The sequence below is a fragment of the Hippoglossus stenolepis genome, chromosome 11 (genome assembly GCF_022539355.2).
Source record: "Hippoglossus stenolepis isolate QCI-W04-F060 chromosome 11, HSTE1.2, whole genome shotgun sequence".
Classification (NCBI taxonomy): domain Eukaryota; kingdom Metazoa; phylum Chordata; class Actinopteri; order Pleuronectiformes; family Pleuronectidae; genus Hippoglossus; species Hippoglossus stenolepis.
Window position 1 is genome coordinate 16,937,371 of NC_061493.1, and position 18,628 is coordinate 16,955,998.

The 18,628-nt window shown below is 40.5% G+C and overlaps 1 protein-coding gene across 3 annotated transcripts in view; it reads right to left on the minus strand.

Annotated features, from left to right (window-relative positions):
* Positions 1-18,628, minus strand: part of rock1 (Rho-associated, coiled-coil containing protein kinase 1) — a 28,514-nt gene that overhangs the window by 6,201 nt on the left and 3,685 nt on the right. For all 3 annotated transcript variants that reach the window (XR_004697817.2, XM_035169995.2, XM_035169996.2), the window contains exons 2-25: positions 11,944-12,025; positions 10,090-10,190; positions 9,784-9,921; positions 9,446-9,621; positions 8,130-8,214; positions 7,819-7,963; positions 7,081-7,219; positions 6,818-6,909; positions 5,831-5,990; positions 5,620-5,689; positions 5,425-5,513; positions 5,152-5,200; positions 4,803-4,938; positions 4,382-4,473; positions 4,050-4,296; positions 3,342-3,448; positions 3,023-3,173; positions 2,156-2,316; positions 1,847-2,031; positions 1,143-1,212; positions 943-1,046; positions 621-786; positions 408-501; positions 56-144 (exon numbers count right to left, since the gene is read on the minus strand). Coding sequence is in view for 2 of the 3 variants with exons in the window: in XM_035169995.2 (XP_035025886.1) it covers positions 56-144; positions 408-501; positions 621-786; positions 943-1,046; positions 1,143-1,212; positions 1,847-2,031; positions 2,156-2,316; positions 3,023-3,173; positions 3,342-3,448; positions 4,050-4,296; positions 4,382-4,473; positions 4,803-4,938; positions 5,152-5,200; positions 5,425-5,513; positions 5,620-5,689; positions 5,831-5,990; positions 6,818-6,909; positions 7,081-7,219; positions 7,819-7,963; positions 8,130-8,214; positions 9,446-9,621; positions 9,784-9,921; positions 10,090-10,190; positions 11,944-12,025 (2,928 nt within the window). In the remaining variant the exon portion in view is untranslated. The remainder of the gene's footprint in view (positions 1-55; positions 145-407; positions 502-620; positions 787-942; positions 1,047-1,142; positions 1,213-1,846; positions 2,032-2,155; positions 2,317-3,022; positions 3,174-3,341; positions 3,449-4,049; positions 4,297-4,381; positions 4,474-4,802; positions 4,939-5,151; positions 5,201-5,424; positions 5,514-5,619; positions 5,690-5,830; positions 5,991-6,817; positions 6,910-7,080; positions 7,220-7,818; positions 7,964-8,129; positions 8,215-9,445; positions 9,622-9,783; positions 9,922-10,089; positions 10,191-11,943; positions 12,026-18,628) is intronic.

The window sequence follows — 18,628 nt, forward strand, 5'->3', positions numbered from 1 at the left end:
TTCTCCACTTGCGTTACCAGTGTTCACCGTCTGAATTGAAACGGTTCATCTTTACCTGAGTCTTCAGTGTGCGCTCTGTGGTGAGGACCTTGTCGTAGTTGGCCTTGATTGTATTTGTAATCTCCTCCTTCTGGGCTTCATACTCTGTGAAGGAAAAGGGAGTCAGCTAAGTACAATATGGCAGGGAGACGTAAAAGGTAATCACGGGGATCCCACTACTTCTTTAACATCAAATTCCAGTACTTGTCAGGGAATATCTCTGAACAATTCCCTCTAATTCAAGAAGCAAACATCATGAAAATTCAGACCGTGGCATTTAACCACTAAGTAAAAAAGTAAAAAATTGAATTTTTAATTGTAGAATCAAGCATTTTCTGTGTGTGTTCTGTGTATCAAAGGGAAAGTACCTTCTTCCTGAGTACTAAGCTTCTCATTCAAATCAGTCTTCTCTTTGCTGAGGTGCTCCACATCTTTGGTCAGAGTTTTATTGGATTCCTCAAGCTGCGCAGAAACATGAAAGTAGAAACAAAAAATGTATTAATATTTCATCTGACCTCAAAAGAACAAAATACTGTTGTCATGGCGGAGGGGGACGATAAACTACTTCAGGTTTTGCTCACCCGTGTTATGGTACCCTCCCTTTCCACAATCTCCTGTTTATGTCTGGTCATCGCCTTCTTGTTCTCCTGACTGAGCTCAAAGTACTGTTCCTCCTGAAGGGCCCGGGCAAGCTGCTCTGACTCGGCCTTGGTCACTGTCAGATCCAGCTGGGCAGACAGGGAGTCCCTTTGTCCAAGATAAAAGAGATTTATATTGTTATATAAAACAGGACATATTAGACATGAACAAAACATGACATTAACACATTAGCTGGTCAATAATCAATACTGGGATACTTGAATTTATGAAAGCAGCGAGCATAAGGAGAATTCAGTTTCTTACCTTTCACCACACAAATCCTGCACCTTTTTGTGAGCTTCTTGTACCTGCCGGTTCCTTTCATCAATCTCCTCTTTGAGTTCCTTGACCTGAGTTTTGTAAAGCGTCTGAAAGAGGACAGAGATGAATAAGACCATGGATTTCACACTGAATAAGTGTAGGTTTCATAACTGAAAAGGGCAGATGTGGGGTTTTATACTCACAGAAAAATACTGTTCGGCCTCCAGTTGGTCCTGAAGTTCCCTCATCTGTCCCTCGTTGCCTCTGTATTGTCTGTATCGACAAAAACATGAGGTGCATAATTTCCATTTCTTCATTAAATCCATGTTTCTGGATGTTACACACTCATAAGTCGGACCACTTCCAAAACAAGACTCTTATCTGGGCAAACAGAGCTGGCTTCTAAGTCAGCCTCTGTAGTAAATGCAACAAGCAGCACAACAAGCAGCACTGGCTGCTGTGCTCGCCAGGGGATTAGCCACAGAGTGGACTCAAAAACCTTAATCCTGCGGTGTAAACGCAGTCACAGACCAGCTTTGGCATAGTCACCCCCTAAGCTGGAATAATAGCACTTATTTGAAAATAACACGCAATTGTAGGGCAATTTACACCTTGACTTCCAAAGAGCATTACCGGGCAGTGCAACGATAACAAAACGTAATAATTCCTGGCTGCAGATACTGTTAGTTTGTTTGAGAGTAAAAATAAGAAGCACAACTGCCTCAAATGTTCCTATTTTCCAAGAAAACATGCCTATTTTTTGCTTCATTGAACACACATTAGACAATGTCTTGAGTGATGTAAGTAGTGGATGGCCAATAAATATGCAGTATTTAATGGGAAAATAAGATATAATTCAATCTAACTAGAATTTGTTTTATCTATTTAATGCATAAAGATCACTCACTTGGTCAGCTGTGCCAGCTGGAACTCCAGCGAGCGTTTACTCTCTAGGGCTGTGTTGATCTCCTGTTTGAGCTGCTTCTCTGAACACCTAAGGCGATCCACCTCTTGCGTGCGGCTCTTCAAGTCGTTCTGAGCTAGGACACGTTTGCTCGACTCCTGCTCTACCTGTATCCGCAGATTCTTCACCTGGAGAAACACGACAAAACAGAGGTAAGATATCACATGCAAACAAAAGCTGCACACATCACACATCTTTATTTATTTAGCTGAATATTAAAAAAGGACTGATAGGGTGAGAAGGAGTACTCACATCATCTTCCAGCCTTTCCTTTTGCTTCATCAGCTGCTCCATCTTCTGCACAGACTGCTTAAGGTCAAACTCAAGCATTGAGCACTGCTTCTCCACCTCCACTACCCGGCTCTCAGCTCTCATTCTCGCTCCATTCTCCTCAGACATCTTCACCTGAACAGCTAGAGAAGCAAAATGAAAAACAAAGAGTCAACTCTTTCCTGCTGTCAGCTGAAAGAATATCAGGCAAACTTAACACCTCGTGTGATGATTTAAATCTTCTTTACGCTTGGTAACCCAGAGTTCACACCTAAAAATGCATCTTTCCAATATGTAACACATCTGACACCGAACAATGAAGAACAAGAAAGGGCAAGAACACTATGTGACAATTTCTAACAATTGTCACAATTTCTTTTTTTTCCACCAAGTGCATATTCCGAGCTCTGTTTCAAAAGAACCTGGTTTAAACATTTTACTAATTCCAGATTTACTGATGAAATCTGTACACAGACAAAGATGAGCCAAGGAGAGGCTGGACTCCTGGATTCCATCGAACATTAAGTGGAAAGTAAAAAATCGCCTGGACAGATCATCATTATATTGTCAAAAAGAGTCCAGCATTAATATGCAATGAGGCAGTGTCCTGACATGCTGACTGACTACTTGAATTCCTCGCATCTTTACCACCCCTGGAGGGGAATCTGATGCAAGTGCAGGAAAGAAAAACAAGACAGGAAGAGGCTGATGGTGTGAGGAAGAAGTTGAATAAACTAAGGGTGGAAAGTAAAATATAAAAGAGAGAGAAGATAAAACAGGATGGTAGAAAGAAAAGAGCAAGTTGGAAAAACAGCGAGTAGGGCATGCTCTGACATAGGACTGGCATACCATTCATGGCAGCTGATTTGGCTTCTTCGATAGACTCATATTTGTCAGTGAGCTGAGCTCGCGTCACCCTGTGCTCAGTCTGTTCCTGCTCCAGACGCTGCTGCAAGGTCTTGAGTTTATAGTTCAGGTCGATCTCCAGGTTGTTCTTCTCCTGCAGGGCAGGGTGAGAACCAGGCAAACAACATGAAGCAAACGCAGCTCACCACTTTTCATATATATCTTGTTCAAAACACACAAGAGTAATTCTTATTATTCTACAGGGTAGAAGCATGTACATAAAATGCATAAATACTAATACTTTTAGTGTAGTAAAGTATACCTTCTCCAGGTTATTGGTTCTCTCCTGGGCCTGTTTACGTTCTGCCTCCACTTTAGAGAGGCTGAGCTTCAAGTTTTTGTTATCCTCTTGCATTCCTGCCATCCTCGCTGTGAATGAAAGATAAAGACAAACAATCAGAATTATGGTCTTCATTGAATGAAAATCTATTTTTCTTAACCAGCTATTCAGATGTTTCAATTTGATACTTCTTTCACATACTGTTTGAAAAAGAAAATTACTCCAGTATCCTTAGATCTCTTCTATATTATAGGACTTTCAAATTCTTGTTTCCCATTAGAAGATGAATGGCCGACAGATAAATCAGAGATGGGTTTGGCTGCGGTGGGTGTTGTCAGTGCTTGTCTGACAAGCGTTGGAGATTGAAATCTGGTTTATTTTCAATATACGGAATTTGTTCAGCTTTCTCAAATGTCTGAATGAGGGTGAGGTTATTAGTCTTAAAGAGGGATTTGGAACAAGACTGAAATGGTTTAAAATATGAATATTTTTCCTGAAGGTTGATACATATTTTCTTTCCTCGAGTCTGGGTTTTACACTTTCCCATGCAGCACTTTAAAGTAAACTTTTCACTCTGTTGTGATCAACATTAAATCAAATTTTACAATATAAACTCTACAAATGTTAGCAAGCTGTCATGGTTTTTAGCCAATGTTTTTGACATGTTGGGATCACATATGTCAGTGTCACCTTGCAGCTCCCTGATCTCCTCAGACCCCTGGCTGTAGTTCCTCCTCTCAGAGTCCAGCGTGCTCTGAAGAAGCAGAAGCTCTTTCTCCAGCTGCGCCTTCTCTCCGTCTGCTGCACGGCTCCTCTCCTGCAGATCACGGTTCAAACTCTCCAGCTGGCTCATCGACTTTGCCACCTCAGTGTGGCTTTTCCTCAGCCTCGCCGCCGTGTCCGACTCCACACGCAGCAGGTCGTTGGCCCCCTCCAGCTGCCAATCAAAAACAAAGAGTCAGAGGAAATACAGTTTTGTGCTTCACTACTCCAGGATATGCTTGTGCGTGTGCGTAATGTACCTGATTCTGCAACTGGACGATCTTGTCATTCGAGGCCTGCGAGTTCTGGCTGATCTTCCTCATATCTTCAAGCTGCTCCTTCAAAGTTGACACTATTAAAAAACACACAGGAAATGAATAAGACAGAGAAAGCCACAAATTCCTGATATCATGTGCACAGTATATCAAGTCTTCAATTCTAACAGCTTATAGTCTGTTATTCCACTTAGTGCCACCTTCTGTAGCAAGTCAATGGGAAATCTAATCACATCAGGATACCCAGTAATCCATGTGGGGCAAATGTCTTGGCCACATCAAATGGTGGATGACCATGTAAAACAAACTATGTTCAAACATGGACTGAACCACCGCTTCACTCTGCAATTACACTTTAATTGCAAAGTGTCTGAATCATACATCAGCGGCACCTCATTATCTTTACCCTCATTCTCCAAATTGCGTCTCTTCTCTGCGTCCTGGTCAGCTTTTCTTTGGTACTCTGTGAATCTGTGCTGCAGCATGATCTTGTCCTTCTCCAGCAGAGAAATGCTGGTCTCTGAACTCTTCCTCTGGTTTGCCTGTGGTGAAGAACGACAGAGCAGTTGTCATATGACAGGAACAAACCACTTCTCAATCCAGCCTCTGATTCGTAACGTATTCAACTTAATTTCATTACTAAAACGTAAAAACTGGAGCCTCTGTGTGTTTCTTAATATGTATATAACTGTAAAGCAGCCAACATCATGAAATTATAATCTAGCCATAAAAAAGAGAAATGTTGTCAAATTAACCTCTTCATCCAGTTCTTTCATGATCTTGTCGATCTTGGTGTTCGATGACCTAGGAAGAGCAGAGTTAGAGACAAACATTTAAATACATGTAATGTCTCTTCACACACACACCACAGACTGTAGAGGTTACATGGAAATGAAATAATGTACATAGCTGCGTGCAGAAGTCTGGTTTTAACTTGTCTCTGAGTCGAAGAATATGCATCAAATTTCCTGTTTGTTTATGTAATCAGCAGCGGTTTTTTGTGTATGAATAAATGACGCGTTTCATACCTGCACTTCTGCTCCAACTCATCCTTCAGCTGCATCTCACTGTGGAGCTGCTCCTCCAGATGGTAGATTCGTTTCTGCAGGTTTTCCAGCTAAACAGAAACATGTCATTTGAATGCATGAGATGAGATGGAAAATTGGCAGATTTTCTGTATCTTGAGATTTGTTTCCCAAAAAAAATTGTGGTCTTCTACTCACATGAGCCTTGTCTTCCTTTGTGGAGCTGCTACGCTTATCACCGGTCTTTGTGGCGGTGCCGCGCAAAAGGCTGAAAAAATAACACTTTTTATGGGCATCAAACTAAAAACCTTTGTCAAAGTAAAAACCTCAAACTGACACTATTTCTACAATAAGTTAAAAAGTATAAGTATCGTAATCATGAACACAGAGTGCAGTGTGGCAGACTTACTGCTGATTGCTGTAGTAGGTGAAGCCTACAAAGGGGAGCTGGTTGCCCACAAAGGCCTTTGGTATTGGAAAGGTCTCCTCCTCGCCTCTATCCTCCTCAATGTCGTCAAAGTTACTGGTGTCAACGTCACTGCTCAGTTCAGGCACCACTGGAGCAGCCGCTGCACGTGGCAAAAGGAAATGGTAGATTCATGATGATGCAGGAAAAAAGGGCCATCACATTTCATCATGTTACTATGTGGTGAAGACGCAGTCCATAATTCAAAGGGCTCAAATGAGTGAAAACAGCAGTAGAATGAGACTTTAATATAAATCAGATCAATTAACTATCAAAATGTATCATTCTCAACCTTTTAAAAATCATAGATTTAAACTTATATGATCATATTAGGCCATTAAATGCTTTGGTTTTCTTATTTTTCTCTCACACCAACACACATCTTCTCTTTGTTATCTGTGCTATATTTTAAGGTTCATACCTGGGAGAAATAAAAGACAGAATCCAGGGAGTTATTCTGGATCACAGATTTCTTTTGAAACTCTCTTTAAAGCAAAGCAAGGCAGCCAGCTCGCAGAGCTGATCAGCCAGTGGAACAACAGGAGGAGGGCGAACACCAAAGTGCTGACTTCAGCCTAGTAGAGTATTAAATATAAAGCCACTAAAGGACGGACTCCTGCTACTGGATTTAGCCCTACATTTCTAATCGCTCTCTCTGCTCCAGTGTCAATCCCAGCGCATTAACATTTGCATTGAGCTACTTCCCCTCTTGTTGGCCCCAAAAATGCTGCACTGCCAGGAATCACTTTTAGTCTTGGATAGGATGCTGAATGAATGGCTCGTCTACAAGAATTTCCTGCAACTGTCTGCAGTAGGTCAAATGGAAAACATGGTCGCTGGCTACACAGTTGCAATAACAAAGAGCAGACTGCCAACTGAAAAGGAAGGTGTGAAATTAATCTGTTATCTCAGCAGTGAAAAGGTTCTTACTCTCTCTGATGTTCTCCCATGTCCATTGGTCATTCTTGAAGAAAGGATGCCTCTTGATCTCATCTACACCGTTACGGCCAAGCCGGACTTCCCTAAAGGGGTTAAGAGGAAAAATTGAAAAAAGGAGCAGCTTCTATGGTATGAATATTTCTTTCAAGATTCTTTCCACAGACACTCCTCTACACCAGAAAACACTTGACAAGAGAGGGTTTACAGATAAGGACCCTCTTCATGATCCAGTTCTGGTTTTGTAGTTCTCTGACCTGTCAGTCAGGAAAGCGCAGATGAGATTCTTGGCATCGTTGGAGATGTCGCTGACATCAGGGAAGGTCAGGGCATTCTTGTGGTTCATAATTTTGCTGTAGGTCCCGACCAGTGAGTCTGCATAGAAAGGCGTGTCGCCTGTGCACAGCATGAGACAAACAAGAGCCGGTGGTTACTGATGTTTCTACAGGAAATTCAATAAAGCACACACTCTGGAAACATGTGTGAAAATAATGTTTTGTGTTTCATATTCAAAATAGTTTTTGTTATCATTTATAAAGAGCAAATTTTCATATTGTGGGTAAGATGTATGATTGGTATAATAACTACAGCTTGGGCAATGATTTTAAGGGTTAAAAGATTTCCACTAACGGTATATATGTTTTTTAAAAATTGCCAATGCTTCTTAAGATGTTGTTATCAAACCCTTATGACAAAGAAATGTAATTGAGGCTTGATATTTTACAGTTTAACCATTAACTTTACTAAAATAACTAAAAAGAAAACAAATACAACCAAATGTATTGTACTTGAATTTGGACAATATGTTTTTTTTCATGACGTAGTAAACTTTTCGGCAAATTGTTCATTCTATAAAATAAAACTTTTCATATTGCTGCATATCATCAAACATCAACAGCGATACTGATATGACTGAGAAAGGCTCATATCAAACGATAATTCAGTGGAGCTCTAATAATAACCTCAAATCGTTGAATTTTTCGGGAAATACTTACCAACCAGCATTTCGTACAGGAACACTCCCACCGACCACCAGTCGCACTCTCTGCCGTAATATCCATCTCCTCCTTGGGATTTCAGTACCTCGGGTGAAATGTAGTCTGGAGTTCCCACTGCTGTGTCACATCGTACCATACCATCCTGAGGACAGAGAAGAGATTCAAATCGATCTTTATACAAGTCTCTCAATGTTATCATTCAAAAAGATGAAAAATATGAATGATAAGCAACCTAATCATAATGACTTGAATTGATGTACTTTAAATATATTTCGTCAATGTAACGTGAGGGAAACTGATCGTGATACCTTGTTCATTTTCATGCAGGTCCCAAAGTCCGCCAGTTTCAAGTGGCCTGCTTTGTCGAGCAACATGTTATCAGGCTTCACGTCCCTGCAGAGGCAAAAAGAAAGTGATAAACGAATATTAATACATCAAACTCAAGCATATCACAAGAAAACTGAAGTACTATGCAGGTTTGTATGTGTGCAGTTAAGAAGGACTTGAGGGAACCATTAAACGAAAACAGCTCTCCAAATCATGACTGTGTGAAGGTGCTACACTGCAGCGATAGGTCACATGTAATGAGGTATGAAGGGAGTTGGGAATTGAGCGAGGGGAATTTATGTCTTTGTGAAATTTCTTTTCGCAACAACTTTCGGCAAGCTAATGGGAAAACAGCAGAGAACTGTTTAATACATCTGTCACGGTGAGAGTTTTCCACCGCTGCAGCTGTGCAAAGAACTCAGTGTGAAGAATAATATTAGTAACCATTTAATAAAAGGGAAATAAAATATTGTATCCCTGTTGTATATTGAAATTAAGTGGCGTCATCCAGTGCAGAGAGATTTATTCCCCTAGTAGTTCAGAGATATTAAAGATCTAGAGGCAGCATCATGGAAATAAATTGAACAGAAACAACTCTAATAGACCATTTAAATCTTATAAATCATTGTCGAAAGAAAACAACATTTACAGGAACTACAACTCATTTTAAAGCCTACGACTGGTTTGAGATTCAAATGGAGAAGTGTTACATTTTTTTTTAGTTCACATCAAATTCTGAGAAAATGGCTCAAGTCGATGGAGTCTCCGTTTTGAAAAGTAGAAGTGTATCATACAAAAGATGTAATGTAGAGAACAATAATCAGTAGACCACCAGCTAGCATTAATGCTACAAACTTGTCTTTGTCCCAGGACTACTTCCTGTTTTTAAAATAGGTTAACACCAAACCCACATCCTACTACATATCTCACAGTTGTCAAGGACCAAAACAGATAAATGATCCCAGACATTTGCTTTGGACAAGGTTTCAGGAGCTCTTCCAAACAGACAATAAAAACTGAAGAACTGCCTCACAGAGGTAAGACACATCTGCTCCAGTAGAAATTTATCACATCAATGTGTTTGATTGCAGCCAATTTAAAGAACTAACCAACAAATAGTTTCGATTATTATATTTTTCAGCGGCAGCCAGGGGCAAGAGAAAGGTAGACTAGCAAACTCTTTCTCAAATTCTTTAATATTCAGCTCAACTCCTGGCGTACAAGTGTGCACCACCCAGGTATAAAAACAAACATCCTACAGGACACACTTACAGATAAGGAGAAGTTGAATTATTACCTGTGAATAAAGCCCATTGAGTGGATTCCATCGAGAGCCAGCACCACCTCAGCTGTGTAAAAGCGGGCCCACTTCTCGGGGACATCATAGTTGCTCATCAAGTTAACCAAATCGCCACCGGGCATGTACTCCATTACCATGTAGAGGTAGCGATCATCTTGGAAAGCAAAAAAGAGCTGTGGAATAAAAAAAGAGAAATTATTAGAGAAAAACCAATTCATACCTCAAACAAGCATTTAATTGTAAACTCGCACGGAACTGGATTTGTGTGTGTTCTCTGCATCACATTAAACAACGGTGAAATAGGTTTGAGATACTTTTTGTCTGACAAATCATACCTGCACTACCCATCCGCTGCTGGCGAAAGCCATGATGTCCCTCTCCTCCCAGAAGAAAGCAGAATCCGATCTCTTGATCATCTCAAACTTGCTCAGCAGCTTCATGGCGTATACTTTGCATGTGGCTCTGTGTCTTACCTGTAAAAAGAGCACAAATCAAGTCAGAGTTACTCAAGATGTTCTCACAAACTTAAGGTGAGCAGAGAATAAGAAATATATTATTTTTCAGAAAGTAAAATCTATTGAGTGCATTGGAAGTTCATAGATAGTTGAAAAACAACCAAAATCAAAAAATGGCTTACTTACCAATTGCACCTCTCCAAACGCACCTCTCCCAATAACTTTAACTACCTCATAGTCTTCAGCTTTCATGCGTAGATCACGGATTTTACTTATAGTTTCCTTATCTGACAAAGGGCAGAAAAAACAAGCAAAGGCAGATGTTAAAAGAAAATTGAATTTATGTACGGAACAACGCTGTGACCTCTAAGAGAAGTCTTGTGCACTGAAGCATCACAGCCACAGTTATAGTTCGCAATAATCAATGACATCAAGTTGATACAGAATAATATGCCTGAGGGAGCTTGCAGATTGTTCTTATTTATATTTTAACAGTGTGTAGGGGTTATCTGTTAAATGCAATATCACTCTCCCACTCACTGCCACCCTGTTTTCATTATCTAACATTAGGTGTCATGCTAACATGTGGCAGAGGCTGACTTTCATAAGAACTTCCAGTATTCTGGAAAACAGAACAGAAAAAGCTGACAGAGCCTCTGCACAGCTGAGAAATGTCGCTCAAGCAAAGTTTGTTTCTTGCTGAGAGTAGGCCTCTCCCTGATTTAACAATGTTGGTTCCCTGAGGGGAGACAGTATTCAGTGTTCACCCAAATTTGGTCATAGCTGGATGAGAGGGATAATTTTTCGATTCACATGGGTCACAACTGGCACAGGAAAACATGGAAAAGGGGAGTTGTGCGGGGGCATCCAAGTTCAATTGATCTAAAAATAAAAAGCGAGCCATGTGCTATTAGGATAAGAACATTGGAGAGTGAGTCATTTCCACTGTGTGCAGAGGTTCCCGGGATCATAATCCTTCCTGAAATCATGCCAGAGGACCGAAAAGACACACAACCCATGTTTACAAATGGTACAAATAGGATTTCATGTTGCTTTTGCAGATAACATACTGTATGTACATGTATTAGTGTGTGTGGGGGGGTGGAGGAGGATTATTTCTAGCAGGTCTCAGCAGATATACAGTAGAGCAATCAGCTGATACATTCAGGGTGCAAAGCCTGTATGGAGTAAAGAATTGAGACAGAAGAGCCCCTCAGGCTGTGCATGCAACTGAGGTCCAGTGTCTCACAAGACAAGCCAGTCCATTAGTCCATATCCATCAATGCATTTATAACACGCTGGTGCTACACACAAAAGTCCAGTAACCAGAAAATTGAGGAGATGCCTAATGGCAGTTTTTGCCCAAGGGTTTAGGAGCTTGCGATCATATTTCAAATACAGCTCTCTGGTGTTTAGTTTTTTCCTCAAACTGATAAAATGCTGATAATAAGATCAAAATAAATAAAATCTAAATAAAATGTTATTATCATATTACAATCTGGATTGTATCATAAATAAATACATGTTATACGACCCCCACAGATTCATATTAATGTCGTAGTGGCAGTTTAGTTTATTCAAATTTTCTATGTGGAATTTGGGAAATCAAATACATACATCATCGAGATATAACACTAGCTCTTTGCTGCCACCTCAGGCATGCAGAGAATGTTTCAAATATAAAAGATCTGTAATGGAAAGATAGATTCCCCCTCACTCTGTCGTCGATTGATACTTTTTGTTTCGTCTAAAACATAGTTATGGGGGTTCCCCAGTCTGTGGACACTGAAAAAGAGAAGCCATAGCGATAGGCACCATGTGGGTCACCAGCCATTTATGAAAGCCCCTTTGTTGGGGACACTAAGCAGCAGACACCTATTGTGTCCAAGCCTACATAGAGGCAGTGACCCAAAACGGCCTTCTTTTCTGAGCCTAGCCTTACACCCACATGTAACAGGGGTCTGCAAACACAAATGGTTATAAAGTGAAAGACACGGCGAGATCAGGACGTAAGGAGAAAGCATGATGTGAGCTACTTACATCTATTCAAGAAGTTGTCAATGCTCTTGTTTTTCCTCAGGGCAGGAAAGTCAAGGTCATACACCAGTGCATCCAAGCCGTCCTGAGGGGAGAGGAGAAAGGTTAATAAACAAAGCTGCTCCAGCTTCATCCCACACTACATGTAAAATGAACAGTGCCCTGTAGAACCGCTCTGAGTGTAGACTTTCAAACAAATGGAGCTGTGGGATTCCAGCCTGGATTAAATTACTAAAGACTAGGAGGGTTTTAGCTTATTACAAATACCCAGATTTTAGTCCTAATGTAAGCATGCCTTTTTTTTAAAAAAGTGATTAATAACAGATCTACTGAAGGATTTGTCAAAACCTGGTTGTTTATTGAAAGGAGCTTCAAATTATGTCTAGCATGACATCTGACATGGACAGTACTAAGATTTATTTACAATAACATTTGAAAAAGCTTAAATAAACTGAAGGGATATCTGAAGCACTCTTCTGTGTTTCTACAAGAAAACTTAAGCATCTACTATAACAATAATAGAAATACACATCTGAACTCTGAAGAGACATTTTAAGACATGAATATGTCCAAAGATTTGGGTCAGAACATTCTCCAGACGAAGGCAATACGTATCATATAAAATCCGCTACGGAAAGTTTGTGTTTACAACACATTGCCACCTGCCCTTATCACCAAAAGCTCTCCAATCTCATTGTCATCAAGTTGACACCTTCATCTGTGTTCTATGTGTATGGCACCTCTTTTTCATCCTGAAATATTTGTGTTATTTTTGTTTTAGCAGTTTTGCATATGTCACGAGTTAGAAACGTCATCAACACACCCACTTCTCCAGAAATGTTCCTGCTGTATATTCTCACATGGGCTCACTCGGACATTCTACAAGGGGGGCTGAGAGGTTATACTGCAGAGAATGACATTTGTGTTCTCACATATAGCCCCTCCAGATAATTTCAGGAAAATATCCATAGTATGTCTGAAAGCAGCAAAAGTCGGCTCATGTAGCACATGTATGCTGAGAAAGATCGATATTTCAGTGCTTGAGTCAGATAATGAGATGCATTCCATCAGCAACACTACTACAAACCCATGAATCCAGAAGGAAAGCTTGGACACTGTAAAAAAGGAGGGTGCTTCACATTAGTGCTCCAGTTTTTTTCCTGTCCCTGGAAGATTATAAACACCCACCAGTCATTCTGGCTGGATGACGAGAAGCTGCGTTTCCCACCCTGGTCTCAAAGTTTCTAATAAAAGCAGCTGGTGAAACTAAGTAGCTTTTGATGACTGAGGCATCAGGGTGGTGCCTTAGAATAACCATACAGTGAGCTCAACTGTGTGACTTTACAATACATAGCTGCAACACCCACTGGAGTTACAGGAGCTACTCCCGTCTTGACAATGTCTGACCCTCATTTGAATCCCTTTCATGACTGGGCCAGTACCTCCTCTGTAAACTGTAAGAACAGGGTTAAGGATGAGGTGTTGTTGAATGAAACTGAAAAAGGGACAATGCATAAATACCCATATGATAGTTACATTACTGGCATTTCAAGAGTTGTAAACAAACACACACACAGTATAGGCTATCTTGCCTCAGGCTAGGCAGGAGCATAAGTGCCACTGGCAGGATTTAATCTAATCTTCCATAATCCAGAATGGCTGAAACAAGACAGGCACACAAGCACTTGAATTTAAAATACTGTTATGGATTCAAGTGGGAGTGAGCTAGGTGTTGAAAATTAGCATTTCTGACTCTGTACCAAGTCAACTAGCCTACATGTTTCTCCAAAACTCATACTATGGCTGAGTTACCAAACAAATGACTCAAATTACCCATAAATTACATAAGAAAAGTTGATTTCATTTGTTGACATAAACTATCATGTGTGGCGTCACTATTATTGCAATCCTGTCAGTCCTGTAGTGTGAACGATCAATGAAATAATCTCGTGTTTCTTTTTGCATCTCTGAGCAAAACAATGATGACACATGGTGAATCAGCAGCTCAGACGAGGCGAGGAATCCTCTTAAGTAACTCTGCTGCTTCTGCTCAGCAGAGGTCAGGGCCATACCCCCCCATGAGACATGAAAGAAGCACACGCCCTCTGGGATGGGTGGAACTAGGGGGGGAGGCAGGTGGGAGGGAAAGAAGTAAAAATTGGAGGTGAAGAATAGCTGGTGGGACAACAAGAGCGATATAGACATTCAAGCAGAATTAAATTCTAAATTAATGAGAGGATTGCTGAGCTGAGAGCCATCATCTGCTCAGCTTAAAAGAAAAAAAAAAACTAACTTTAAATTGAGTTTCAGGAGGGAGCATTTACACAAGACAGACCATGTGCAGGGAGAGAAAAGGGGCCTTGTTGGCCACACAGTATCCAGCCAGCCTGCACTGGAAAAAAAAAACGCTGAAGAACCGAGTCCTTCAGGACCCTAATCACAAGGCTCTGTGCTCAGCAATGCACGTTTGCATAACTTCCTGCCGCAGAGAACTCTGGACAGCCACAGCAACATTCCTTAACAGGACTGTACACGTCAGAGAGCTATTTTAGGTATGTGGCCAAACAAGTTCTCAACAAAAAGTGAAGGAAGGGAGAGGAAAAAAAAACTATCCCTAGTACAGAGTCACACATAGTGAGACTTATTTTCAATCAGTACCAGTGCTTAACACTGACGGAAAGGAGCGGGGAGTGGAGGGCTGGTGCATGTGGGGCTGGCTAGTCCAAAAGTAGAACAAATGAAGGAAAAAACAAAGAAACTCGGAAGGCACGCATGCTGAAACAGTAGTGTGACAAAACAGTAAGGTGTAAAAAAAAACACATTGTTGCATAAAAGAGGACATAGCTGACAGAAGAAGTTAACAGAAATAAGACATAGAAGACTATATCAGTAATTTAAAGCAGTAACAGCGCAGCTCTGTTGTGGTGTCTAGCAGCTATCCTTTTAGAAACAGGGGTCACGTGAAAATATCAGGGGCATTTGTGTTCAGCGATACAGAGGTGGTAGGAGTGGAAAATACAGATACGATCCTCTGATTGAGATACTGTATATAATGTTTGTGATATGGTAAAATATACAAAAAGAATCAAGCGAGAAACTGCTAATGGATAAAATGATCAGGTTCAAGAGTCTGTTTTGGCCAAATCGAGCACATACAATACCTGACCACGATTCATGCAAAAACACAATGTTGCCATAGTTTTGCTCAAATTGCAAAACCTCTATCTTTACAAAAAATGATATGTCAAATTATAGCTCATTAAATTCAGACAACTGTAAAGTGTACCTGAATGCCTCACAGATATGTATCTGCAATATCAAGAGTCTCCTTTATTTGTTTGTACATCTGCTTTGTTTAAATCACTATATGCACACACAGAAGCAGGATCATCAGATTATATATAAGAGACATACAGTACCTCTGGTGACGGATTTATGATCATTGCGGCTGTTTGGGTTTAGCTATCAAACTACTCTCAGCCCCAGGCTATGCTAACAAATATGTAAGTAACTGACACTGGCAAAGTTCTTTCTCAGCAAGTAATTGAGATATATTTCCAGAGGTGAAACTGTTCCTTAATGTGTATTTCTACTGCAGCTCTGAAATTTCCAATGGCTCAGGGGTTTGTTTGAGTCTGTTTTCCACACAAACAGTAGAAAAAAAAAATGCATCAATGATTAAAATGTGCAGAAGAAAATGGAAAAATGCAATAATAGTGCAGATAACCACCAATGATCTAAATCTGAATGCATGTGGCTCTAATCTTTGGGCAATGAGATAACCTCTTCCAATTTAAATTTGCCTTGAATCAATGAGGCGAGAGCATATGACAATCTATCAAATTTAAAAGAGTCAGCATAACCAAGGAACGCACACAATAGTCTCACAACTTACGAGAGACGGAGTAAAACCATGCATATGATTCACTCATTGCAACAAGCACTGGGCGGTAGCAGTCCACAGGCTATGTTTCATTATGTGGCAGTCTTGGGGGAAAAAAATAGCTGTGAAAACAAACCAGAGCTCGCAGGGCTCCATGTTATCCTATTTCTGCTGATGCTGCTTCAAGCAGAGGGCGACACATCCCAGGGATTACTAAATAATAACATGAAAAACCATCTCATCGCCCTGTTAATGAAATGTGGTCAATATTTTTTTTTTTAATGTATAGTTACACAACACACACAAAGCCAGTGGTTGACATTACATACGGCAATTATTTCTTTAAACTTTAGGGGAGAGAAATCCACACAACACACAAGCTCTTTTCCAGACATTAAAGGTCTGAGTTAAAATTTCCATGGGAGTCTCAGCCACATCATCCCTTTCTGCATGCCAGCACAAGGCATGTGGACTGGCCTGAGTCGAGCCCCACTTCTCACTTCCTCTTCTGCCACCTCTTCAAGACAATATGCTTTCCACATGTGAGCAAATGCGCAGACAGCCATTCAGTTCACCATGCAAATAAAGGCAGGTCCATGGCAGGCTGCAAATGTGATCATACAATCCAATGAAGCCATTCAAAGCATGAAATACCACATTGCTTCCTCGCTACTAACTTCCATGGACGACTTTAGGTACAAGAAGAAATCTAGGGGGAATACATATCCATGTGCTCTGGAATTTATTTATGTGGTACATTCTGGAAGCCACCAGTGATATTTTCACTTGTCTATCTGTAACTAAGCAATCGGTCCAAACTCCTTTTGCACACTCCTGCTGTGCTACATAATATCTACTGACAGGAAATCCCACTTACCTAGAAGGACTTCATAACTAACAACTCCACTGGATAAGCGGCAGTGACAGTGAACCCAGGGGTGGCAAAACAAGGGCATTCCATTGAGTCCCAGTGAGTGAGAGCCACTGTCACAAACGCTTTCATGTCAGAATATAATTGAGTTATTTCAACAGCGGAGAGCCCTCACGTGTTTCCACTGACTGAGCTCTGGCTTCTCAAGTTTAGAAAAAAAAAAAAACTCTTGCTGTCCTGCCTGTGCTGCCCACGATTTATGACCTCACCCCGGCAAATGAGCATCTTATTAAAACTTCGACTCCAGTTCACTTCTACCATCTTCACTGGACAGGGGTCGCAGAGTCGACTGTAATTGGGACAAAACTAACTGGCATTGTAGCCCTTAAGAAATTAAACGGAAAAAGGGCAGGAGACTGGAAAGGTCAATTGGTGAATCAAAGAAAAAAGCATTCAGCTATTAAAAGACTGGATCATTTTTAGTATGCATTCCTGCACATAATCAGTCAGTTGAGGGAACGCAGAGCTACAAATGGCTCGGCCAATTGTTGTTCTCAAAGCTGAATAGCTGAGGAGAGCAGTTTAACGACTGGCAGCCCCAAACCTTTTTGACAATAGGGAATGACTACATGCCGACTACGACAGCTACTACAAACACATGCATTTCCCCTCAAGATGCTATTCGTCATTCAATGAACCAAGCTTGGGGAGTTCCATATTTAAGACAGTTAACGACAGATTATACATAGCTTGTATAACTAATGATGATTTTCTTAAGCATATGACAAGTTATTAGCATTGTTGTTGCTTCCGGGCAGTATGTCATGAAAATCAACTTGCAGAGACTTACAACACATTTCGAGAAGATGATCCACCACAATGAATATACACTTGTCAGTTACTTTAGTCTTGCGGGATGTAGCTGTGAGAAATAGCCATTGGTGCATCCAAGATTCCACTGAGCTTTCAAGTCAGTGTCACCTGGCATTATTACAAAGGCTATTTATCTCAGTTATCATAAATGTGTCTCTGTGCACAAGCAGAGTGAATAACTACATATGCTAAACCCTAACGTAGCATTTAGGTCATGTACATTTTCATTAAGAACAAATAGAGAAGGAGATGACTGGACTGCAGTGACATTACTCCCTTGAAGGTAAATCCACCTAAAATCTTATGGCATGCTTTATTAAAAGATCACACGACTAAGGTAGACAAATTGTATGCAGTACACAACTGTACAAGTTTTAACATAAAACCCACCCGTATGGTCTTTCAAAGAATAATACTTTCACATCTCATGGTAACTTAATGACCAAATATGTCTAAATGAGATTATATGATATGACTTTACTAAATCTTTGCAGTTTTACACATAGGTTATATATGAAAACTACTGCATGCATGATGTAAAAATATGATGTAGTGTCTACACTCCTGACTGACTGAGATAACTCGCTCTAGCAGAGGGATATATACACACATATATGTGCAGACAACACCTTGCAGGTAAGGCTTGTCCAGTAAAGGCAAAGGTCACTGAGACAAGGGCAGGGACTCAACAAAGGCAAAACGAGGATTGATTGTACTCTGACTGTTCGCACACTGAATATGAATATGAAAGGCAAATAGGAATCGATCAATCTCAAGGCTGAATTCTAGGCAGTAGTGACTGAAGACTGCCCTTCTACCTGTCAGTCACATTTATAGGCTCTGGTTTTGCTGTATGATAGTTTCCTTTGAATATCGAAACTCTGAGAATTGAGCTAAATTTGCTTCTTATGACTGTAACTGTAAAATGCAACCTCAACAGCTTTTTTATGCCACTCAGCACCATTAATTGGTTACAAACACATGGACACTGTGATGTGCTGCAATGAACTTCAATCAATCACCACAGACACTGTGTGATGAAATCTAATCTGAGTGGTAAT